The sequence below is a fragment of the Osmerus eperlanus genome, chromosome 16 (genome assembly GCF_963692335.1).
Source record: "Osmerus eperlanus chromosome 16, fOsmEpe2.1, whole genome shotgun sequence".
NCBI lineage: Eukaryota > Metazoa > Chordata > Actinopteri > Osmeriformes > Osmeridae > Osmerus > Osmerus eperlanus.
The window spans coordinates 2,468,868-2,489,141 of NC_085033.1; the positions used below are offsets into that span (position 1 = coordinate 2,468,868).

General features: G+C 47.4%; 1 protein-coding gene across 14 annotated transcripts in view; it reads right to left on the bottom strand.

Moving 5' to 3' along the window:
* Positions 1-4,018: 4,018 nt before the first annotated feature.
* Positions 4,019-20,274, bottom strand: part of LOC134035953 (adhesion G protein-coupled receptor L2-like) — a 66,760-nt gene continuing 50,504 nt past the window's right edge. For 2 of the 14 annotated variants that reach the window (XM_062480536.1, XM_062480534.1), the window contains 10 exons: positions 19,692-19,865; positions 18,232-18,441; positions 17,704-17,924; positions 16,705-16,771; positions 13,312-13,403; positions 11,670-11,838; positions 11,119-11,247; positions 10,589-10,685; positions 9,359-9,487; positions 4,019-6,057 (listed from right to left, as the gene is read on the bottom strand). In XM_062480536.1, coding sequence (XP_062336520.1) covers positions 5,180-6,057; positions 9,359-9,487; positions 10,589-10,685; positions 11,119-11,247; positions 11,670-11,838; positions 13,312-13,403; positions 16,705-16,771; positions 17,704-17,924; positions 18,232-18,441; positions 19,692-19,865 — 2,166 coding nt within the window. In that variant the 3' untranslated portion in view covers positions 4,019-5,179. Of the gene's footprint in view, positions 6,058-6,651; positions 6,706-9,358; positions 9,488-10,588; positions 10,689-11,106; positions 11,248-11,669; positions 11,839-13,311; positions 13,404-16,704; positions 16,772-17,703; positions 17,925-18,231; positions 18,442-19,691; positions 19,866-20,274 lie in introns of all 14 variants that reach the window. The other 12 variants (XM_062480535.1, XM_062480532.1, XM_062480541.1 and 9 more) reach the window with 10 other exon arrangements.

Genomic DNA, 20,274 nt, shown 5'->3' on the forward strand with positions numbered 1-20,274 from the left:
TACCTGCATTGATTTCCTAGTTTCATGATTATCTCCACATTGAGTTGATACTGCATACTCCACAGCCTGGCCAAGTGGTCTACCTACTGTGTGTAAATTAGCCTCAATAAGACATTTTAAGGCATGAGCCCAGTGTCTGTGAACCCTCAACGATCCAGCATCATCTGCAAATTCCACTTGCCCACATTTACATAATGCTTTCGTAAAGTCGTTGGAGCTGTGTTTTATTTTCAAAGGCCAACAGTCCCCCCGTGTGCAATCAAGTATGATTGTCCTCTGTTGGGGTATTCAATTTGTGGGCCTCCAGGCGGCTGCAGAGATCAATCTGAGATCAGAAGGTCCTGTTGCTGAGAGGACATGTGTGAACAATAGTTCTGCTTGGTAGTGGAGCCATCCTGTTGCTGAGCCTCTCTCCCTCTCTCTCTCTCCCTCTCTCTCCCCCCCCCCCTCTCTCTCTCTCTCTCTCTCTCTCTCTCTCTCTCTCTCTCTCTCTCTCTCTCTCTCTCTCTCTCCCTCCCTCTCTCTCACACGTACACACACACTTACTCGCACACAGTCGTGGACACACGCACACGCACTGAGCTCCAAAACACGAGGGCTCATGGTTGTTTTTATAAACTTTAATGGTTACAAATCCTAAATTGATTGTCAGATTCCTTCTCTGATCCACTCATTTCCCTAAGAATGTCAGTTTAGGAAACCGTTGAACTCCTGTGGCATTCAGAAAGCACGGTTTGTGTCTTGTAATGTTGGGTTATGTTGGAGTAACTGGAGTTTGCACGGAAATTATTCCCAACATTTACCAGTGCCTTTTCCATTTTACAAATGATACTGCTTGATACAATTAATTTATTAAAATAAATCATTTTTAATTTGGCACGTCTTGAGGATAAATAAAAAAATCCATCCACTGTATATCAAACAAGCCTTTAGTCCTTAGTGATGTGCTTGGAAGAAACCCTATCTTTGAGATTTCATTTCAAACAACACTTTGAAGTGAAATTCAAAATCACCATATTCTGTCTTCTGATAAAATGTTCACATATGTTTGATGTCATGTGCACACCATCTTCTAAGCATTTTGAAGTGCATTTCTCAATGCACTATATCCCCACTAAGTCTGCCCCTGTGTTTTGGATTCTCAGCCTTGGTCAAATGTTTTGGGCTGAGAACATCACCCAAAAAGCAGGCCTTTTCACAAGGTGGCAGATTTTGGGGGACAATCGCTTACAGAAAAAGAACTGTCTTGATCTGGTTCTGAAAATGACAATGTCGATGTATTACTGTTGGGTCAACAACATTTCACCTGTCCTTCTCTCAGTCGACTGTATTCTCACCTGCACAGCCCGGAAAGGGTACAAAAACACACTCCTCAGCGGAGTGTTTACAGTTTAATGAGGGTGACAGGTCATCTCAGCCCAATTTCTTCCTCAGTGGAGGTGTTTCATATGAGGGATGACACTTTCACAATTGTATCGCTTGGAGTGGAATGATTTTGGACAGATTGCTTGACTGGAGTACTAACACATGGATGTGGACACGTTAAGTCACTCGGGCTCTCCCTCGCGTACACACGCACACGAAAATGAAATGATATCAGTCCGTCTTCAGCTGTGAACTTGGGGAGGCCTCGTGTGAATGTCCTGAGCCGTGACGGTCGTAATCTCATAATAGGCTTCAGTAAGGGATAGCCTAAGATCCTGTTTTCCTCTGGTTTTCTCTCTCCCTCTTTGCCTCGTCTGGCTTTGGTCTCACCACCCTTGAAATAGCAAAGCACGAGCACCCTCAAATGAATAAATCATGGCGGAAAAGTGCCTGAGTAAAATAACACAAAGACACACAACACATTTTTGCAGCCCAACAGGATTTCTAGGTTACTGTACAAGCCAATGGAAGGGGTTTAACCATCCTGCGTTTTGATGTAAAAACCTTTAAAAAACAGGACTTACAAATACAGTGAGCCACAATGTGCATCGTACAGCTGGCAACAACCATGGAAATTCAAGCGAAGCAGATTTCACTCTTTTTTTTTGGGGGGGGGGGGGGGCTGTTTTGTAAATTCTTCCTCTCTAGTGAAGTCTTGTTTTCCCCTCCTCTCTAAATGCACGGTGCGCTGGTGCAGCGGCCCAACTGTGGAGGCAGGATAGGAATGACGCAGGGGGGCACAGTCAGATGTTCTTTATCTTCCTGCTGCAGAGTCAAATGTGGAGGAATGTAAGCTGTGCATTCACAGGGGCCCAGAGGTAATATAATAGTCCCCCTGCTTTGTGTCTCTAGTAACGTAATTATGCATAGTTCCCGTTTTGGCAAAAGATTGCTATACTGAAACATAAACAGTGGTCCGTAAGAACGCCTAATGTGGATGGGGCCTTTTCTTTATTATCCACGACCATTCAGTAAGACTGGAGAAAAAGGAATTGTAGGAAAAAATGTGAAGGCAAAAAACATTTTATCCCAGGTTGGGGATGGTTAAAAAAACGCCCTCAAAACACGTACATTTTAGAACAGGGTCTATGATCTGAGTATGAATTCAGCTTCTTGTTTGATGTCTTTTGAAGATGGACATGAAATAATGTCCAATTCACCAGAGGCTGAAACTTCAAACGGATTCCAATGAAAACACAGCTAATGTCCCCTCAGCCTCCGCCTTCCATTGCACCTTCGTTTGCCACCGAGACGAGATCTCCCGTTCGGCTGGGAACAGATAAAAGATGGATTGATTAGTTAAGTACTTTCATCTCTCACTCGCGCTCTCTCACAAACCTTAAGAGCTGATCATTTACAGCACAACCCCTCCATCGTTGATGTGCTATTGAGATCAGAACCAGGAAGGGAACCCGAGGGACTGACAGAGGAGGGATGAGGGTTGAGCAGGGATTCTCAAGGTGAAGAGGCCAGGTCCGGGGTGGAGGCAAGGACATGACTGCAGCATGTCTCGGACTCTCAGACAGGATTGTTTCCCTCACCTGTGTCTGGATGTACAGGATGGAACCCTCCAGAAGCTCTCCTGCTCATCTTGAGACCAGGCACCGTCACCTGCACTGTATATTGTTCAATTTCACAATCCACTGTACTTGAAGGTGAGAAAGCTAATATAGCGGACAGATTACAGAGCGATAATGAACCAATATATATGCATCATGCAAAACCAGCCCTAAAGCTTCTTGAAGGAAGCTGGAGATTTCCATCATAATTATTTTGTTTGAGTTATGATGAACTCACACACGGACACACTGGGAAATCAGCCTGTGGCAGAACATGGTCAGTGAGCTGGCATGCCCCCAGGCCCTGTGTTCTGAGCAGGCCCTGTGCTCTGAGCAGTCCCTGTGTTCTGAGTGACCTGGGAGGTGTTGCACGGCAGAGCAGCAGACCACGCACCAGTCCTGTTTGACTGGAAGCCCTGAAGAAGCCTCCCTAGACCACACAGGCTCTTTCCAGACCAACTGTTAGAGGAGCTGGTCATCAGCTTTGCATTTCATTTGATTTACAACTGAACTGGAGCCAAGTTTCCATATCATTTCCAGGCTCCACTCACTGTCCTGCAGGCCTGCTGGATGGCTCTGTGTAAACGGAGAGGCTGACATTGAAAACAGTGAGGTGGAGAGACACTCTGGACCTGAAGCTCTGCCTTGGCTTGAGATGCAGAGGCTGACAGAGAACTGGCATCCAGCGCCGGCTAATAGAGTGTGTGTCACAGCTCACAGTGAAGCGACTAGACGAGTGTCTGCTCCAAACAGCTGGGTGGTCAGCTGAACCAGGACCCACAGGGGAGGAACACAGTGCAATTTATATAGTGCAGCACATCAGCTGACTCCATAAGCCGTCTCATCCACCCTAGCACTTACTGTCTGGGAGGGTTGACTGACACGCTAAACTGTCCCTGTAATCAAAGCTATCAACCTTGAACTAAGCCTGACAGTGGCCAAACACTTGATGTTAATATAGATATGAATGTATTTTCTTTGTTTTTGCATGAAAATATATATATATTTTAAATCAAGAAAAAAAGACATTTGCAAACAAGAAAAATCTCACATTTATTTGATATCAAACAAGAGTTGAATTGTATATTGTCTGACAATGGGCTCTTACAAAAGAAATGAAATGAAACTAAACAGTGCTGAAACAAGTCACACAGTCCAACCATTTTCTTTTTCAATTTTCAATAGTTCAAAAATAATAAATTAATTTGTGTCAAACTCTGAAATACGTTCATAAAACTTGAATATCGTATTGACATAAAAAGTATCCTGACAAATTTCTTCAAGTAAAATAAATTACACAACGATCCAATTTACTCAAAATCTGTGCATGGCATGGTGTTGACAAATATATTACTGGCAAAACTCACCATTCATGAAAGCAAAGCACTTCACAAGCAGATGTGAGCATGGTTTCATAAGGGATTTGTAACTTTTTTTTTTTTGTTCAAACATACTACAATGAGTCAAGTGTGAAAGGAAAACCACATTTCCACCATTTGAACAACCTTATTTTTTTTTCTCAAAAATGATTGCCTCAACATTAAAAGGTCATAGTCACTGAATGGTTGCCGTAACATTTTTTGTTCACTTTTTACACCTGTGGTACAGCAAAATATATTTTCTTCAGCTGTTACTTTGACAACAGTTAAATGTGCAATAGAGAAAATATAAGGCCTGAGTCTTGAATTAGTGGTATCTAAATGTCTCCAGTCCTGACAGAGTGGTAGCAGTTCTCTGGTGATGAGAGTTCAGGACCAAACACATCCTGGTTATTGGACTTTGGTTCTGGAATCTCCTCCAGAACATCAGGAACATTCCACAGTTCTAAACCCGGACCATGTCTTTTGTTCTCGCTGTCTTTAATATAATACAAATGAAAGCTGGACAGGAGTGGCGCCAGGTTTCTCTCTAACACTCGGAGTGGTCTGTGCACTATTGTCTCCTCATCTAGATGGACAGCAGAGCAGTTCCAGTTTGAAAAGACGCCGGGTTTCACAAGGACATTTCGTGTATTTTGATCACGTCTGTGTGAGAAAAAAAAGTCATCCATCTCCTCCCTTCCTACCCACAAACATCCTGTACTGACAGGAAGTGTATTGAGGGTGCAGAGGAGGGCTTGGCAAACAGTTTTGACATCAACCAAAAGCCCAGATATGTTCAGGCCGGTGCAAACAGAAGGATGGCGTTCCCCCTGCTCAGAGGCTGGTGATGAGCTGCATCTGTCCGTCCCGGGGGCCCTCTCCCTCGGGCACGCAGTCTTCAGCGCTAGGTGGGACGATGCACCCATCGCTGGTGCCCCGGTTTATGTGGTAGTAGGACAGGGGTTGGGGCCCATCGCCCAGCTCAGGCATGCTCTTGTGGTAGAGGTCCTCGCCCTCGCTCCTAGTGGAGGGGGAGAGTTCCTCCTGCTCCTCCTCCTCGGGGGGGTAGGGCGAGGCCGGGGGGGAGGGCGAGTCTCTCAGGTTAGGCATGCTCGTGTACAGGGAGTCTCTGTTGTTGTTCGGCGAATGGGGGTCCATGTCCTCCCCGGTCGTCACGGTCTCTGAGGTGTGGCCCACGCCCCCCTCAGCCCTGCGGGGGGCCTTCTGGGCGCTGTAGAGCAGAGAGTGAGTCCTCTGGGGCAGCAGGGGGGCCTCCAGCGCCTCCTTGTGGTGGGGGTGCAGCAGCAGCTCCAGGGTGGGGTGGCCTCCCCCCAGTCCGACCCCCCTCTGGGGGGGCGAGGTCTGGGCGTGGTCCGCTACGATGGCGTCGTCCTCGCTGCCGCTCCCACCCCCACCTCGGTCACCCTTTGCCCTGGTCTGGGGGGGAGGGGCCCTGTCCCGCCCCTTCTCCCTGGGGAGGTCGTGGCCCTTGGGGGCCCCGCGGGGCCTCAGGTGGTTCTGAACCAGCTCGGAGATGATCATCTTCTCGAAAGCGGCGTCGTCCAGGCTGAGGCCCCCCAGGTCGCCGGGGGCGCGCACGCCCACGTCCTCGTAGTCGTCGTCACGCAGGGAGTAGCTGTTGTTGAAGTTGCCGTTGAGGGGGAGGGTGTCCATGGCGCTGAGGTCCCTGCTGTTGGTCAGAGAGTGCTGCCCTGCAACGACAGGCCAGAGGCGTGGATTAGATGTGCAGCTCCCGACCTGCACGTCTAATCACAAACAAATCTATGACATCCGGGGGTTCATACTGCTCAGGACACCTCCGCTCTATCACCGCTTTGGGTGTTATCTGTTTGCTTATCTGTGATGTAGATATCTGAATGCAGTTAAGTTTACAGAACATGTGAGGATGTAATAGTTAGTTGTTATAGTCACAACAAGTATTAGAGGTGTTGCTGAACAATATTAGGCCACAAGAAAGTAGAAGAAATTAAATATGTTAAAACATACAGCGACACACTGAAATGCAGCGGGCCAAGTAACAACCGCTCACAATACGACATCCACAGAAATGAGAAAAGGAAAGAATGAAGCTGTGCGGGGAGGTGGCTTGGAAACGACAACAAATAAAAAACATTCCACTCTCAGGACGGAAAGAAAGAAAGAAAGGAGAGAAAGAAAAGAAAATGCAAGACAAAGAGTAACTTATGTCCAACACAAATGCCAGGCCACCTCTCAGCATGGGGACCCACAAGCACAGCAATGCCCCCCAACACACCACGACACACAGGCAGGGTGCAATGACTCACTTTGCCACCACTCACATCAAGTGTGTCTGCTCAGGCTATCTGGCCTAAGAACTGCTGATGTGCAAAAAAAAAAAAAAAAAAGTAAAAACAGATGCCTTTTTTCAATTGCAGCAGAAAGGAGAAATTACTGAAATAAGACAAAAGGGGAGGGGGGGCTTCAAAAACCAGGTCTGGATTCAGTCAGTCCGCTCTCGGATTGGACTCCTTGAGGGTAAACTCCCCACAATGTCTCAAAATGGCTCCTATGAGTGCTCTTTCACAGAGCCCTTATGAACCTCTGTCATGACTGAATCGGAATGCTTTGGAAAGGAATGGTTCGGGGAAATGGACGGTGAATCCTGAGGCCGACTGAATCCAGAACTTGGCAGGTGGTGGGGCTCGGCGGCAAGCAATCACAGTCTGATCACAGTTTAAATGGCAGTTACATTGTCATAGCATTACTCTCTCTCTCTCTCTTTAGAACAGGACTGGTGGGGGGGGGGCTTAAATGTTTCTACAAGTACCTACTTAATAGCTAGACAATGACATACACAGTAGATTACATTGATAACTTCTTGTGAAGCCCCCATAATTGCCCATAATAAACAGTGGTGCGGGGCCGGGTGGGTGTGCTGTGGTTTTACAGGGTGGTTTGATGTGAAAGGAATCGGAATGAGAGGCTGAGCGGGGGTTGAAAGAGAACACTGGCTGTCTCTGAGTCGCCTACATGCACAGGAGAAAGGGAGATGGAAGTCTAAGATTTCAGCTAAATTAGTCTGAATAGACGCGAATGTGAGATTGGGGTGGTGGTGGTGGTGGGGGGGAGGGAGGGAGGATTGAAGCGCTACAATGTCATTGCCGTGGAGATAAGGAGTGTCTCTTTAGCAGAGAGAAAAGGAGAGTAAAAACAGACATCAAAGACGTTTCTAAAAAAAAGAGTGTGGACGGGGTTGGGAGGAGTAGGGGGGAAACGAGGGGGCAAAAAGGGGGAATGATTCTTTGGGGTTGAGAAGTATATATATATATATATATATATATATTTTTTTTTTAACCGGGTGAACATTTGCATTTGTTTATGCATCAGCAATCATTTTAATGCAGACAGGTATTATCTACAGGGAGGAGGGAAGTGATGTGAACAGAATTTAACAGGACACCGAGACAGCTGCATTCTGGGAAACGGTCCAAAGGAGATTCATCCAAGATGTTCTCTCTTCCATTTTTTACTGCATCAAATGAACATCTGCAGAGTATTATTTCATATTAATACATATATAATAGAAGCCATGCTTATCCTCTTGGCCAATATGAAGACTGCAGGGGACATTTGAAAGAAGCCAAAATGTCAGAACTAGGTAGGCTCTCTCACTACAGCCTTGAAACATGGTAGTTGATCATCCCAGTATGATCTTCCTGTTACAGCCACAACCAGTGACTAATCCTGAACCACTTCCTCATAAACATCCATTTTTGTTGGGACCATATTGCAACTCTTGGACCTGGGTTGTGTGCTAAATGTTTTTTCTTGGCTCTAGATGCTTTGAAGTGTTTTCCCTACCTCCTCTGCCATTCTGCATCGGCTGGCCTTCCACATGGTTACTCTGCTCGTACGAGAGGACTGACTAAGCGGCGTCTCTACAGGTTAGATGTCAATTATGATGAAACGCACAATAACCTGTTCATTAGCTGTTGCCACTTTCCATCCATCTATGCCACTCCGATAAAATATGCTAACATTGTTGTGACTGTGAAGATAAACATCTCATGTCTTTAAAAAGGTTGTTTGATTGCACACGGGGAGTTCTAAATATGCAGGCCGTTTGATGCCGAGATTGGTCTCGCGACGCGATTAGCGGCGTGTCTTTGATTTCTGTGAAATCTGTGATAGGCTCCAACCTTGCGCCGTGGAAAGAGGCAGGAGCCAGACTTGGAAGTGCTCTCATTGTGATGCGAGTGTGAGCTCCAAGACGCTCCGAATCAAGAGAGCTGCTGCGGCATGCACGTTATCATGAATCCTTCCTTCCTCTCGCATTTACCCTGCCCCGTACCGCCTTCCGTCCCCCTTTCATCATCAAATGCCTCTGCATATCTCGGGGTGTAGAATTCTGCCTGCATTGCGTCATGTGCTCCTGTGTGTTTTTTTTTTCCTCCCCTTTCCTTTTCTTCCGACTGTGTGTGCGCGCGTGTGCGCCGTAGCATGCCTTATCTCCTCCTCCTCTCCTCCTCCTCCTCCCCCCCCCCCCCCCCCCCCCCCCCCCCCCGCTATGACAGAGGGTAAAGTAGGTCACGGAAAACACTGACAGCATTCCAATCATCAATCTGGCTTGAGAAAGGAAGTGTGGTAACAAAAATAATACTATACAAAAATAATGTTGTAAAGATATCATTTAGACATGTAGATACGAGGAACGCGTGCTGAAGATCAGTGGAAATTCAGACTTGATTTCCCCACATGCTCTTATGTAGTCTGGGCAGATAGCTCAGAGCGCTCCGAGCCTTATCTCTCGCTGTGTTTTAAAAAAGGCACTTGCATAGATAGAGACAGAGTAAAGATAGAGGGGAGGGAAGGAGGGGGGGGGCTCTACAGCGAGGCCTTTCAACACTTCATGCTGTGTCGGGGTCGAGGGGCGACAACCCCGAAGTACGCCGTTTCAATTAACTTCAAAAGCGGGCAAAAACAAACGCATCTAGAGCAAGAAAAGGAGAGAGGTGAAGGGTGGAGGAGCACCTGGAGAGTGAAAAGCCGGAGGGGAGGGGGTGTTGCACACCACCGTTTCCGCCAGCAGGTTGTTATAGGGGTTGTTAGTGTCGTGGGCTCTCAGCAGAGGGTTAGTGAGGAGGTAGTTGCCGGTCATTCCTGCGAGAAGAGCGAGAGAGCGGAGGGAGTGGGAGAAGAAGGAGTGAGGACACAGGGGGGAGATGAGGGAGACAGGAAGGGGGTGAGAGAGAAGAGAGGAATAATTGATGTAAGTGAAGACGTCGAAGCCCCGCGTGGTTATTACCCACTGTGTTAGCCGTGTAAACATGTCTGCATCTCCCATCGTTGAGCAGGCTCACAAAAGTGACACGGAAGTCTAACTCCCTTCTGCCGTTTCATCATTATCATCACAGACTTGCTGTACAAAATACTTAGGTTCTGGGAAAAGTTATGAACCCAAAACTTGCGATGACATTTAGCCAAGTCAGACTCTTATTACAAATATCCTGCCAAAAGATGAACATTCCTTTAAAATTCAGTTGAAAACATTTTAGTGTGATTAATTATCGTCCATATTATTATTTTTAATAAATATTTATTGGGCAGGCATTTGACTTTAGCGAGCAGCTCCAGTTCGGTTGGGGTACACGTTGAAGAGACCCTGAGGAGATACTCTCCCAGCTGTGACCCCCCTCCTCGCCGGCTGCCTGACGATGCCTGCCGTTCAGCAGTGAGTCATGGAAGCAGCTAGATCCAGAGGGCCTGGGTCGCCCAGAGTTGAAAACCATCTCCTCGTCAGCCAACACCTCACGCCAAACTAAACAGCACACGTCACCATCCCCTAACGACACAACAAGTAGCAGCTGTGCTCCTCTGACAACAACGCCTTGGTCACAGACTTTGAAGGTGGGATGGGAACAATTAAGGTGGGGTTTTTTTGCTGGTAGCTGGCCAAAACAAGTCCACCAAACTGACCAACTTGTACATATTTATTCTGAACTGTTTTACTTCAGATAATGGTTCTGTTACACTAACATATGTATATATACAAAAAAAAATATTGTCGCTTTGGATTCAAGCTAAATGAATAAAATGTACATTGTCAAATAGAAATGGTTTGTCTATGGACGATTTACAGATGTATTCATAATATATCTTCAAGTAACTGCAGCAGAGAGCATACCTACAGATATATCCCTGGTGCATCTCCTGCTGCTGGGACAAATAGAATGGGATATGTGGCTGGCGGTGTCAGCTCACCCTGGTTCAGAGTGGAGGTGCTATTGATGTCTCCTGAGATGAAGGACGACTCGGACTGCTTCCTCACTGTGTCGTTCCACATCCTCCTGATGCGACTCTGGGAACACAGGGAGAGCAGACATGTCAGCGCCAAGCCCCGTCCTGGAGGGAGTCGGTCCTGAACGTGCAGGAATGGGCATCACATGCATGTCGTTGTACCTGCTGAATGAGTAAACGGGGTCATATGAATAAAGTATTTCTATTAGTATATATGACTTCGTACATTTAGTATACGTGACTAAAAACTCGAGTAATGCTGGAGTGTGTACAGGCAGTGTGTCATTTCTCTGCGTCTACGATCACACGCTCAGCACCATCCCTCTACTGTGAGGGGCGGGGGCTCACGTGTTCATGTGTGACTGTTCAGAACCATCTGCTGTGATGAGGGCTGTGGTGGGGCCAGGGGAACAAGCTCCTCTGGGTGGAGAGAGAGGACCAGGAGGCCTGAGCGGAGGGTACTGGGCGGGGGAGGTACAGACCCTGTCCTGTACCTGCGTGGCGGACGAGTAGCGGGCGGTGGACCGGGACGTGGCCGTCTTGGCGGCGCTGTGGGGCCCCTCGGAGGGCAGGCGCCGGCAGCACTGGGACTGGCGGAAACACTTGCTGTACTCTTTACGCACCTGCGGGACGGCCAGGAAGGGGGAGTCAGAACAGTGTAGACATGACAGGTGAACCCCCCCTACACACACACACACACACACACACACACTATCTAAATCTTTATTAAATGCCACCCAGCTGACAGCAGATCAAAATGGCATATCTCTAGAGATAAATCTGGCCCATATTCAAAGTTGACACTAAAATACCATAAAGAGGGGGCATTTTTGACAAATATGAACAGCTGGTGTTCCTGGAATCAATATGACTTAAATGTCAAGAGATGCTGTTCACAAAATAAAAAAGAATAAAAGTCAGTTTAGCTGTGCTTCAAAGGCAAATATTTCCGTTCGAGATGTGTGTGTGTCAGTGTGTGTCAGTGTGTGTATGCTCCTCTCGTGGGAGATGCGACACAGAAAGGGTTGGGTCACACACACAGTACCTTCTTCTGGAGGAGGCAGTGGAAGATGAAGATGAACATGCCCTGGAGGGTGTTGAAGATGGTGAACAGGTAGGCCATGACCACGGAGGAATCGTTGAGGAAGAACAGGCCGAACGACCAGGTCAGCCCCAGCAGGCAGAGCAGAGCGAAGGCCCCCATCACCCAGGACCTGGCGACACACACACACACACAGCAGAGCGCCACGGTGGGCGTTAAAACGACATCCTCCATGAAGCCTCCCGTTCTCCCGTTTCCTCATCTCAAAAGTGTGCGCTTCCTCCCCGAGGTTTCTCCTGTGCAGGAAGATAAGCCTGCTGAATCATTTTCAACTAGACATGTTATGTACACACAACACAGCTCTGGACGTTAGAACTGCTGATGTCTGCTTTTGGAATGTCCACAGAGCTTACGACACCGAGTCAAACAATATCTCCTCCCGGGAGCTCGGGCTTCAACAATTGCAGAGACAGCCGGTTTCCAGAGGTTTCCAGGAACGCCTAGAGGAAATCAGATAACCGGCGGTGATCTTCCAATGACGACAGCTGGTGAAGCGAGCCATCGATACAGGGGACAGAAGTGAGCTGCCTCCCTGGGAGAGACAGAGAGGACGGAGAAGAAAGGCAGAGCGCTGGGACAGCCGAGGCACCATTGTGGCACGATTGTGAGAGAAATTCCATGGACAGTGAGATGAATAGGATGGGTGAAAAAGAAAGAGATGCGACCGATTAGCTCTACTGTGCTAGGCATTTCTGCGTGTCCTTTTCATTTGACGGTATTTGTGCGTGGGCGCAAACGCCTTTTGTCTTTCAAGCGCCACCGATTCGTTCCACAGCCTTTGTGGAAAGTTTTCCCGCTTTTGACATTGGAGTAAATACATGTTCGATTGGAGGTGGACCCCAATTAATGACAGTTAATGAGTTTTTCGCACTTTGAATTTTTGCGTTTGAAAAGAGTCGCTATCTACAAATGCAGGCTCTTTTTAAACTCAACTCAACTGCCCAGATAGCACAACGCAAAGGTCGATTAAATGACTTTTTGTTCCTTTCCCTGCTACAGCTAAAGAAAGAAACACATATGGGAGATGCATCATGTTACGTCTGAGAAGGAATAAAACATGTTGTTTTGTCTTGAGACTATTTGATCAAGTAACTGGGACAAAAACATGGCATGGGACTGGTCTTTATTTATCCGACTCCCTGACTGGCTTTTACAATGGAGGGAATGGGCCCATTTCCAGTTTCTCCACCCTTAAATCTATGAGCCATATGTTTGGGCCAACTGTCCAGGGGGAGCCTGTAAACCATGCCAGCACAGGAGCGACTGATACATGAGGTCAAAGATGCAGTTATGGTAGAAATAAAAAGAGCCAATATAACCCCAGCAGAGTGCAAACACTGGCCTTATAAAACCAAGTAAAAAGGCAGGATAGACATCAAATCTGAAAAGCATATCTTGGTGCCGGGGCACTTTTGAGAGAAATAAGAGGAAGTGTAAAAGGTCAAATACAGATTGAATATGACATAAACAAAGGAAAGGCAAGGTAGTGCACTTTATATTTCTTTGTATTTTGAAGCTCCCCCCCTTTCTCACACGCAGTGGTATGACCCAGAAGCCCCCGCTGTGATCGGCGCGCCGCCCTCACCTGATCCCCCCCAGCCTGGAGGAGTCTGGTTTCATGGAAGTGGAGTGCTTCACCATCTTGTACATCGTCACCATCAGAAAGATGAGATTGAGCTGTCAAAACAAGAGGCATGTCAAGGTTAAAGCAGCGCACTTTGGACGTGAAGCGTTCATTTCCTGACATCCAGGGCTTGTCAGACAGCGCTGAGCACACAGTGGGTGTTACTGTGCTTACCAGTATGTACCCTGGCATAACTCACCCAGATGGATATGAAACTTTGTGGCCTCGGTGAAAATAATAAAGCGCACCATATAACAAGAAATAAGAGAGGTCTTGGTACGTGTTTTTGTATCGTCTTTGACAAACGGCCTTCAAGGCCCCCTCCTCTCTTGTAACTCATGTAATGCACAACCCCAGACCTTGGCCAAGCAGCCTCGTACAGAGTGTTATTCCTCATTAGACGAGAGAGAACGAGACAGACAAAAAGAGGGGGAAAGAAAGGAGAGAAAGAACACATATTTTAGGCGGATGTGTATCTAACCACAATCAAGCCAACAGGTATGTCTACCTAGGACAGCAGTTATGACAGCCAGTGACAGAGAGAGGGATGCATTTAGACAGACATATTTCAGCAACTGTCTGTTGCCAGAAAAAACAGCCGCATCTAAACCATACATAACTATTTAACTTTATGACTTCTGGATGCTTTTGTGGCATGGAAGGGTCTCTTACTACCCGGAGTACAGGCAGAAGACATGCTTCCATTTCGCTCACCACCAACCTATAAAAAGCACTTTGGTGAATATTCAGGAGGACAAAATCTATATCCTGATTTTTAAGTTATTAAAGGCTTCCCTCTGTAATCCGCCCTCAAGCAAGTGTCTTCAGAAACCCAAAGCAATCCATATACGAACCAAAATAAATATCACGAGCCGCAATGGAGGACAACACCGCAAAGCCACGCAAAACAGTATCTGGGCCTGAATCTGCTGAGAAAAGCTGCTCATCTCCTCTAAACTCATTAAAAATTGAAACGTTTAAGCACAGGAGCTAAACAGACCTTGGTTTTGAAAACAAAGAGCGAGACGGAAAGACAGTTAATGGAGATAGAAGGCAAAGGAGAGAGAGAAAGTGGACAGAGGAGAGAGAGAGAGAGAGCGGGCAGAAAGAGAGAGAGTCTCTCTGTATGTGAGGGTATAACATATAAGTATATACAAGGCCATGTTTTACAGTTTTTCTCGATTGCTAACACACAAAAATGGTATGTGTAAGCCATCCCCACAAAACCATTTTGCCAAATCCCAGCAGAAAGACCATGTACCCCAGTCTTTAAACACAATTTACCCTTTTGACACATTTCTCAGGTTCATTCACACTTCTTTGCAAAAGTCTAAACACACCTCTTACTTTAAGACACAATTATCACCATTATGTCATTCAGAAAACACTGCCATTTGATAAGTCTTGCTCTTGAGTCTTGTCATGGATGGATCAGGCATTCAGGGGCATTTTCCCTGCTGTTTGGCTAGAGAAAACATTGCCTGTGATGTTGAGGAAAATCTCTGGCCTGACCCTGGTCAGAGATAGGATGCTGACCCACAATGAACAGTACTGTACTCAAGCTCTGTTACCCAGGTAAAAATTATTTGTTTATTTCCTTGTTTTCTTAGCCTTTGTTCCCCAAATTACAATTTACAGCAATACATTTGTGTTGTTGACTAACAGTACTACTATTTGTATACTGTGACCACTACAGTAACAATAGCTCAAAATGCAATTGCTGTATAATGTAAATAGAAAATAAACAGCCTGTAAGAAGGACAATTGCAGTAATTGTGAGTTTTATGACATCATGTCAAACTCATGAGGTGGAACATATCTAAAATTCAGGGACACGTTATAGTCAATGGTTCTTGAAAAGCTTTTTATAATAGTGTTTTCAATTCCTCCCAGCAGTGTCTAAAAGGTATTCAGAAGGTATTTGAGGGCTTTGTGTGTATTTTGAATGCAAAGTTAGGTTTATACGACAGATAATATGGTTTTGACTACTGTGTTTGATTTTGGGTCAAAAGCCAAGGGTTTGGCCAAAACAGTGTAAGTATGAAGATGTGTGTTTAGAGTTTGGAGAAAACACAGTACACATTCAAGAAATGTGTCTTAGCAATTGAGAAAAACTGTAAATTGATAAATATCTCTGTAATTTGAGAGAGAGAGAGAGGCTGCTGGAATTGGGTAGCTTTTCAGAGATTTGCTCGGCGAGCCCCAGAGTTATCTGAAGGTGGTGGTGGTGGTGGTTGGGGGGGGAGTAAAAGCCCAATGATATTTTTGATCTTATGAGAGAGAGAGAGAGAGAGAGAGAGAGAGAGAGAGAGAGAGAGAGAGAGAGAGGCTTTTAGATCACGACTCGGAGTGGTGTTTGTCTCCCGGCCACCGGGGCCGTTTTACTTGTGCATGAGTCGAGCTGCTGGAGATGCCTTTAACACGGCCGTGAGTGATGACACAGATCTGATGAGCCAGCCAGACAGCCAGGCAAACGAGTCCTGTCCCCCACGCCCAGTCTCCAAGGGACCCCCCCCTCCACCACCATCCCCGGGACTCTCACCTTCTCCAAAATACACCACAAAAAAAGACCAAGCTCCCACTGCAGGGCCCCACAGCCTGTGTACGGTACAACACATGTACAGCATGTGCACATACACATGTGCTCTTTTTGATCTATCAATAGATATCCAGCATGTGAGCTCTGGCATGGTTTCTCTGTGTGTCGGTGCGTATGCGTGTGTGTGTGTGTGTGTGTGTGCGCTCACGCGCTTGTGCATGAACTTCGTGAGCCAGCACATGAAATATTAAAAGGTGAAGATGGAGACGTCCGTGTGCTGGGATTGGCTAGGGATGTGTCATGATAAGAGCACGGTTCGGGTTCGTGCTGGTAATGGCCGTCTTGGCCACCCACTCATTACCTCCGTGTTCCAACTCTCTCTATTCTCTCTCTCTAGCTTTCGCCCCCCACCAACCCACCCTTTTCTTTCCCTTTGCTGAGCAAATGACCTTCACGCCGCCGTCAATTCCGTCCCCTCCTGCAATCAGGAGGAAGAGGAGGAGTGCATCGTCGATGTGCCCGCTCTCCAGACCTAACAGCCCGGCCGCTGCCGTTCTGCCCCGGCTTTGATTTCAGGAGGATTTCATAGTTGGGCGACTCCTGATGTCCTCATGTCAGGACGTAATGGACCACTATCCATTCATGCTAATTGATTTGCAAAAGCAGAGCTAAGTGACTGCGCAGGGGAAATAGCACCAATAAATAAATATTAAAAAAGGAGAGAAAGGGGGATGTTCATCTCATAAAAAAAAGCTAGACAGACAGACAGACACCCCCGTGAAACCCCCTCGCACGCTGGATGCAACAAGCCTCACCGTAATAACGAAGGTGACGGGTCCAATGAAGCTCCAGATGAAGTGGTTCTCCACCCTCAGCCAGCACCTGCAACCCACAGCACACTTACACCAACAGTTACACCAACAGGCCCCCCCCCCCCATTCTGGCTCTCTGTGAAAGCCCCACATTCCCTACAGTCACCCTTACAATAAAGCCATTACGGTTCATCGATCAGTCCCAGCTGAGAGCTGAGCTTGAGAGATGGTGGCAGTGTGATACAGACTACAGCAGCCATGATCCCCCCCGCCCCCATCTCTACCCCCCCCCCCCCCACACACACTCCCGCCGCTACAGTGATGAAAGCCTGACCTTGAAAACATGCTGGCTACAAGCCATAAAGGAACTGAACTGAGCAGTTGTGGTACCGGATCCATGACATCAGAGTCTACCAATGTCTACAAATGAGAAGCCGGTCTCACTCTTGACTGTGTTCTGAACCCTCCCGGAAAAAAAATAAATAACATGGCTCTCATCAGAGATGTGTGTATTATCTTAGGGGAACTTCCCTTCAAATGAAGAGATCAGTGCCCCTCGACCCCGGAGAAGTGAAGAAAACCCTGTATGTGCTGTCATCTACACCACATAGTACATCCAGGTAGTGGAGAATATACGTAACAAATCATTTGGCTTTGCTTCTTGGATAAAGGCCACTGGAGAATAAAAAAAAAGAAAAAAAAAGCCCCACTTCGCCTCACACAGAGGGAGGGAAAACAGCCCAGTAGACCAGCGCAACTAGCCAGAGCATTCATTAATGTAGCCGTTTTGCTCACAGCCCTCTTTTTTAGCACTGACAAGGGTGTACGTTTGCTATCAGCCAGAGGAGAGACCAGGCTGTGTGATGTTGCTCTCATTAGCACATATATCTGTATGGGGGAGAATGCAGTTCCTTATACAAGTGCCACGAAGGCGGGAAAACCTGCTACATGCGCACAGTGTGAAAATCGAGAAAGAAAACCGCAAAGCGACGGCTCACTCACGCCCTCTGAGTCCCGTAACTGCGGTAGTCGATGGCTGCAGAGATGACCACCACCAGGGACGGGAAGAGGTACCCGGACGCGTAGTAGTACTTCCTGCGGGAGAACTCGCTCTCAAACACCTCCACCAGCATGAGGTACAGCTGCACCCCCTCCAGACACATCCAGGAGAAGGCCGCCAGGAAGAAGAAGTGGAGGACCCCCGCGATGATGGAGCACATCAGCTGAGGCGCAGGGTGGGGATAGGGACACATTTAGAGGCTGCACACATGGCAGGATAAACTGTGACCCCGCTATACCCTATAGTGGCGTAATGATGAACACATTTACCCCTGGGGGGGGGGGGGGGGTGAGAGAACCGGCAAGCACACTTATATAGATATATATAATTATATTTCGATATTTCATTAAAATATTAGGACGTGTTTGTTCCCTTGATGATGAACAATGATGAAATCCTCAAAAACAGAACAGGCCTACAACCCTGATCGGTTAGTCTATCGTTGGGTCGGGGGGGGGGTGTGTGTTTACCTGCGGCTCGGTCATGTTGATGCCCACGAGGAAGACCAGCTCTGCGATGAAAAGGTTGAAGCAGAGGTTCTTGTGGATGGTGTTGCGGTCGCTCTGCAGGCCCCGGAAGAAGCAGAAGGTGAAGAGGCTGATGGCCAGGCACACCAGCGACACGGCGATGCCCATCCTGGTCATCACTGTCAGCAGGAGCTCATGCACGCTGCCCTCCTCCTGCAGGACACGCAGGCACACAGCAGGAAGGGTTAGAGGGGGGTGGGGGATTACTAGAGCGCACGTAATTAAACACACCTCTGGGTGTTAAAAAGCCATTCAAAAAGTATAAATACCACAGTTTTTATTTGTAATTGCGACACTATGACAGGTGCGACTATGTCTGTGACACAGGCTAGACTTGCATCAGCAAGGGACAAGGTTTGTCTCAGGGACCAGATGTCCATACCTAATAAAGACTGGCAGGCTGCATCGAGCACAACCTTTAGCGCACAAACTACACATTCCCAATGTCACAGCCAGTTGTTGCCGTGGCGGCATGTTGGCGTGCTCTGGCACGTGTTGCGGCGTGTTAAGTCATTAGCAACGCGCCGCACGCGGCAGCGGTTCTGTGCGAGGCAGGCATGGGCTCTCTCTACGAACGGGAGATCAGAGCGCATGTCACAGGCTATGACACTGAACACATTTCAATCTGGTAGTGCGCCGAAATAGAACGCCACACAGAATCGTATTCAAGAGCTGCGGTAGTAAAAGTGAGGTCATCTCTTCCTAGCTTTGTAATTTTATTGAGGGCAGGAGTTGTAGTTGAGGTGGGTTGGAAGGGGTTGGTGAGAGTTAAGGCTTAGGCCCGGAGGTTCGGCTTCAAACTTGTGGTAAAGGTTCGGGTTGCAGCGGATGACGAGGAACAGAGTTCACGAGTCGGGATATGCTATTATTTCAACCGCAAACTTATGTTCCACATTTATTACTGGCTAGATGCTCGCAGTACACAATATTTATCATGTAATTGGATTGTAATTGCATTTGCCAGCATATGGATCCAGTCCACTTCACGTCGAGTGGAAATGCAAATGAAAGCTCATTGCACGCCGTATCCCATGATTCCCAGACACACACATGTGCACGGAGGGCTATTAGTCACGGGCCATAGATAAAATGTAATTCATTTCCAATAACAGTCTTAGCTCCAGACCATCTTATTCCTGAATCTGGGCCCGTGTCTCTGGGAGCAGTAAGCAGCTGACTCCATACATTCCTCAAATCAAACCTCACTGCTATTCTCAATACCACCCCCACCCCACCCCCCCCCACCCCTCCCCCACCTCACCCCCCCCCCACACTCCTCCACCCCACAGCTCTGAACTAATCATGTGTACGTTATCTTGCACCTAGCATGTTCTCATCATGGGTAGATAACGTGGAGGAGAGAGTGTGAGGAGCAGGGGGGTGGGTTGGTTGTGGCCACTCACCACATTTCCTTTGTGGGCCATCAGGATGGCGAAGTTGGTCAGGTGACTGCAGGAGCAGGTGGTGTGGCTCTTGTTGGTGTCCAGCAGCTTGCAGCCCAGGGTGGACCAGTATCCCATCATGCTCCTCTCCGAGTAGTTCCAGAAAGAGCAGTTGGGGTTATAGTAGTGCTCTTTCTACAGGGCCGCAAGCAAAGAAACAACAAATAAATAACTTGTATGGCCAAATCCAAACTCAAACACGGAAGCATCACAGGTACACTACCACGTAATGTTCATTCCTAGATATTCTCATCCTTTTCATCACTGTCAATTAAGCAGCAGGTTGTAGCACAGGTTGCCATGGTAATCAAAGGGCAGAACACTTAAAGTAGTATGTGCAAGCCCAACTGCTGTACGCTCTGCAACCGAGCCCTGACTCAAGTAATTACACATCCATCAAAACTCCAAGATAAACACCAATGATTTTCAAACCGTACATTTGAAATACCACAAAAAGAAAAATTCTCCCTTCTTTCTCTGCTTCTCTCGCCAAACTCCCTTCCTCTCTCTCTCCCTCTCTCCCTCTCTCCCTCTCTCCCTCTCC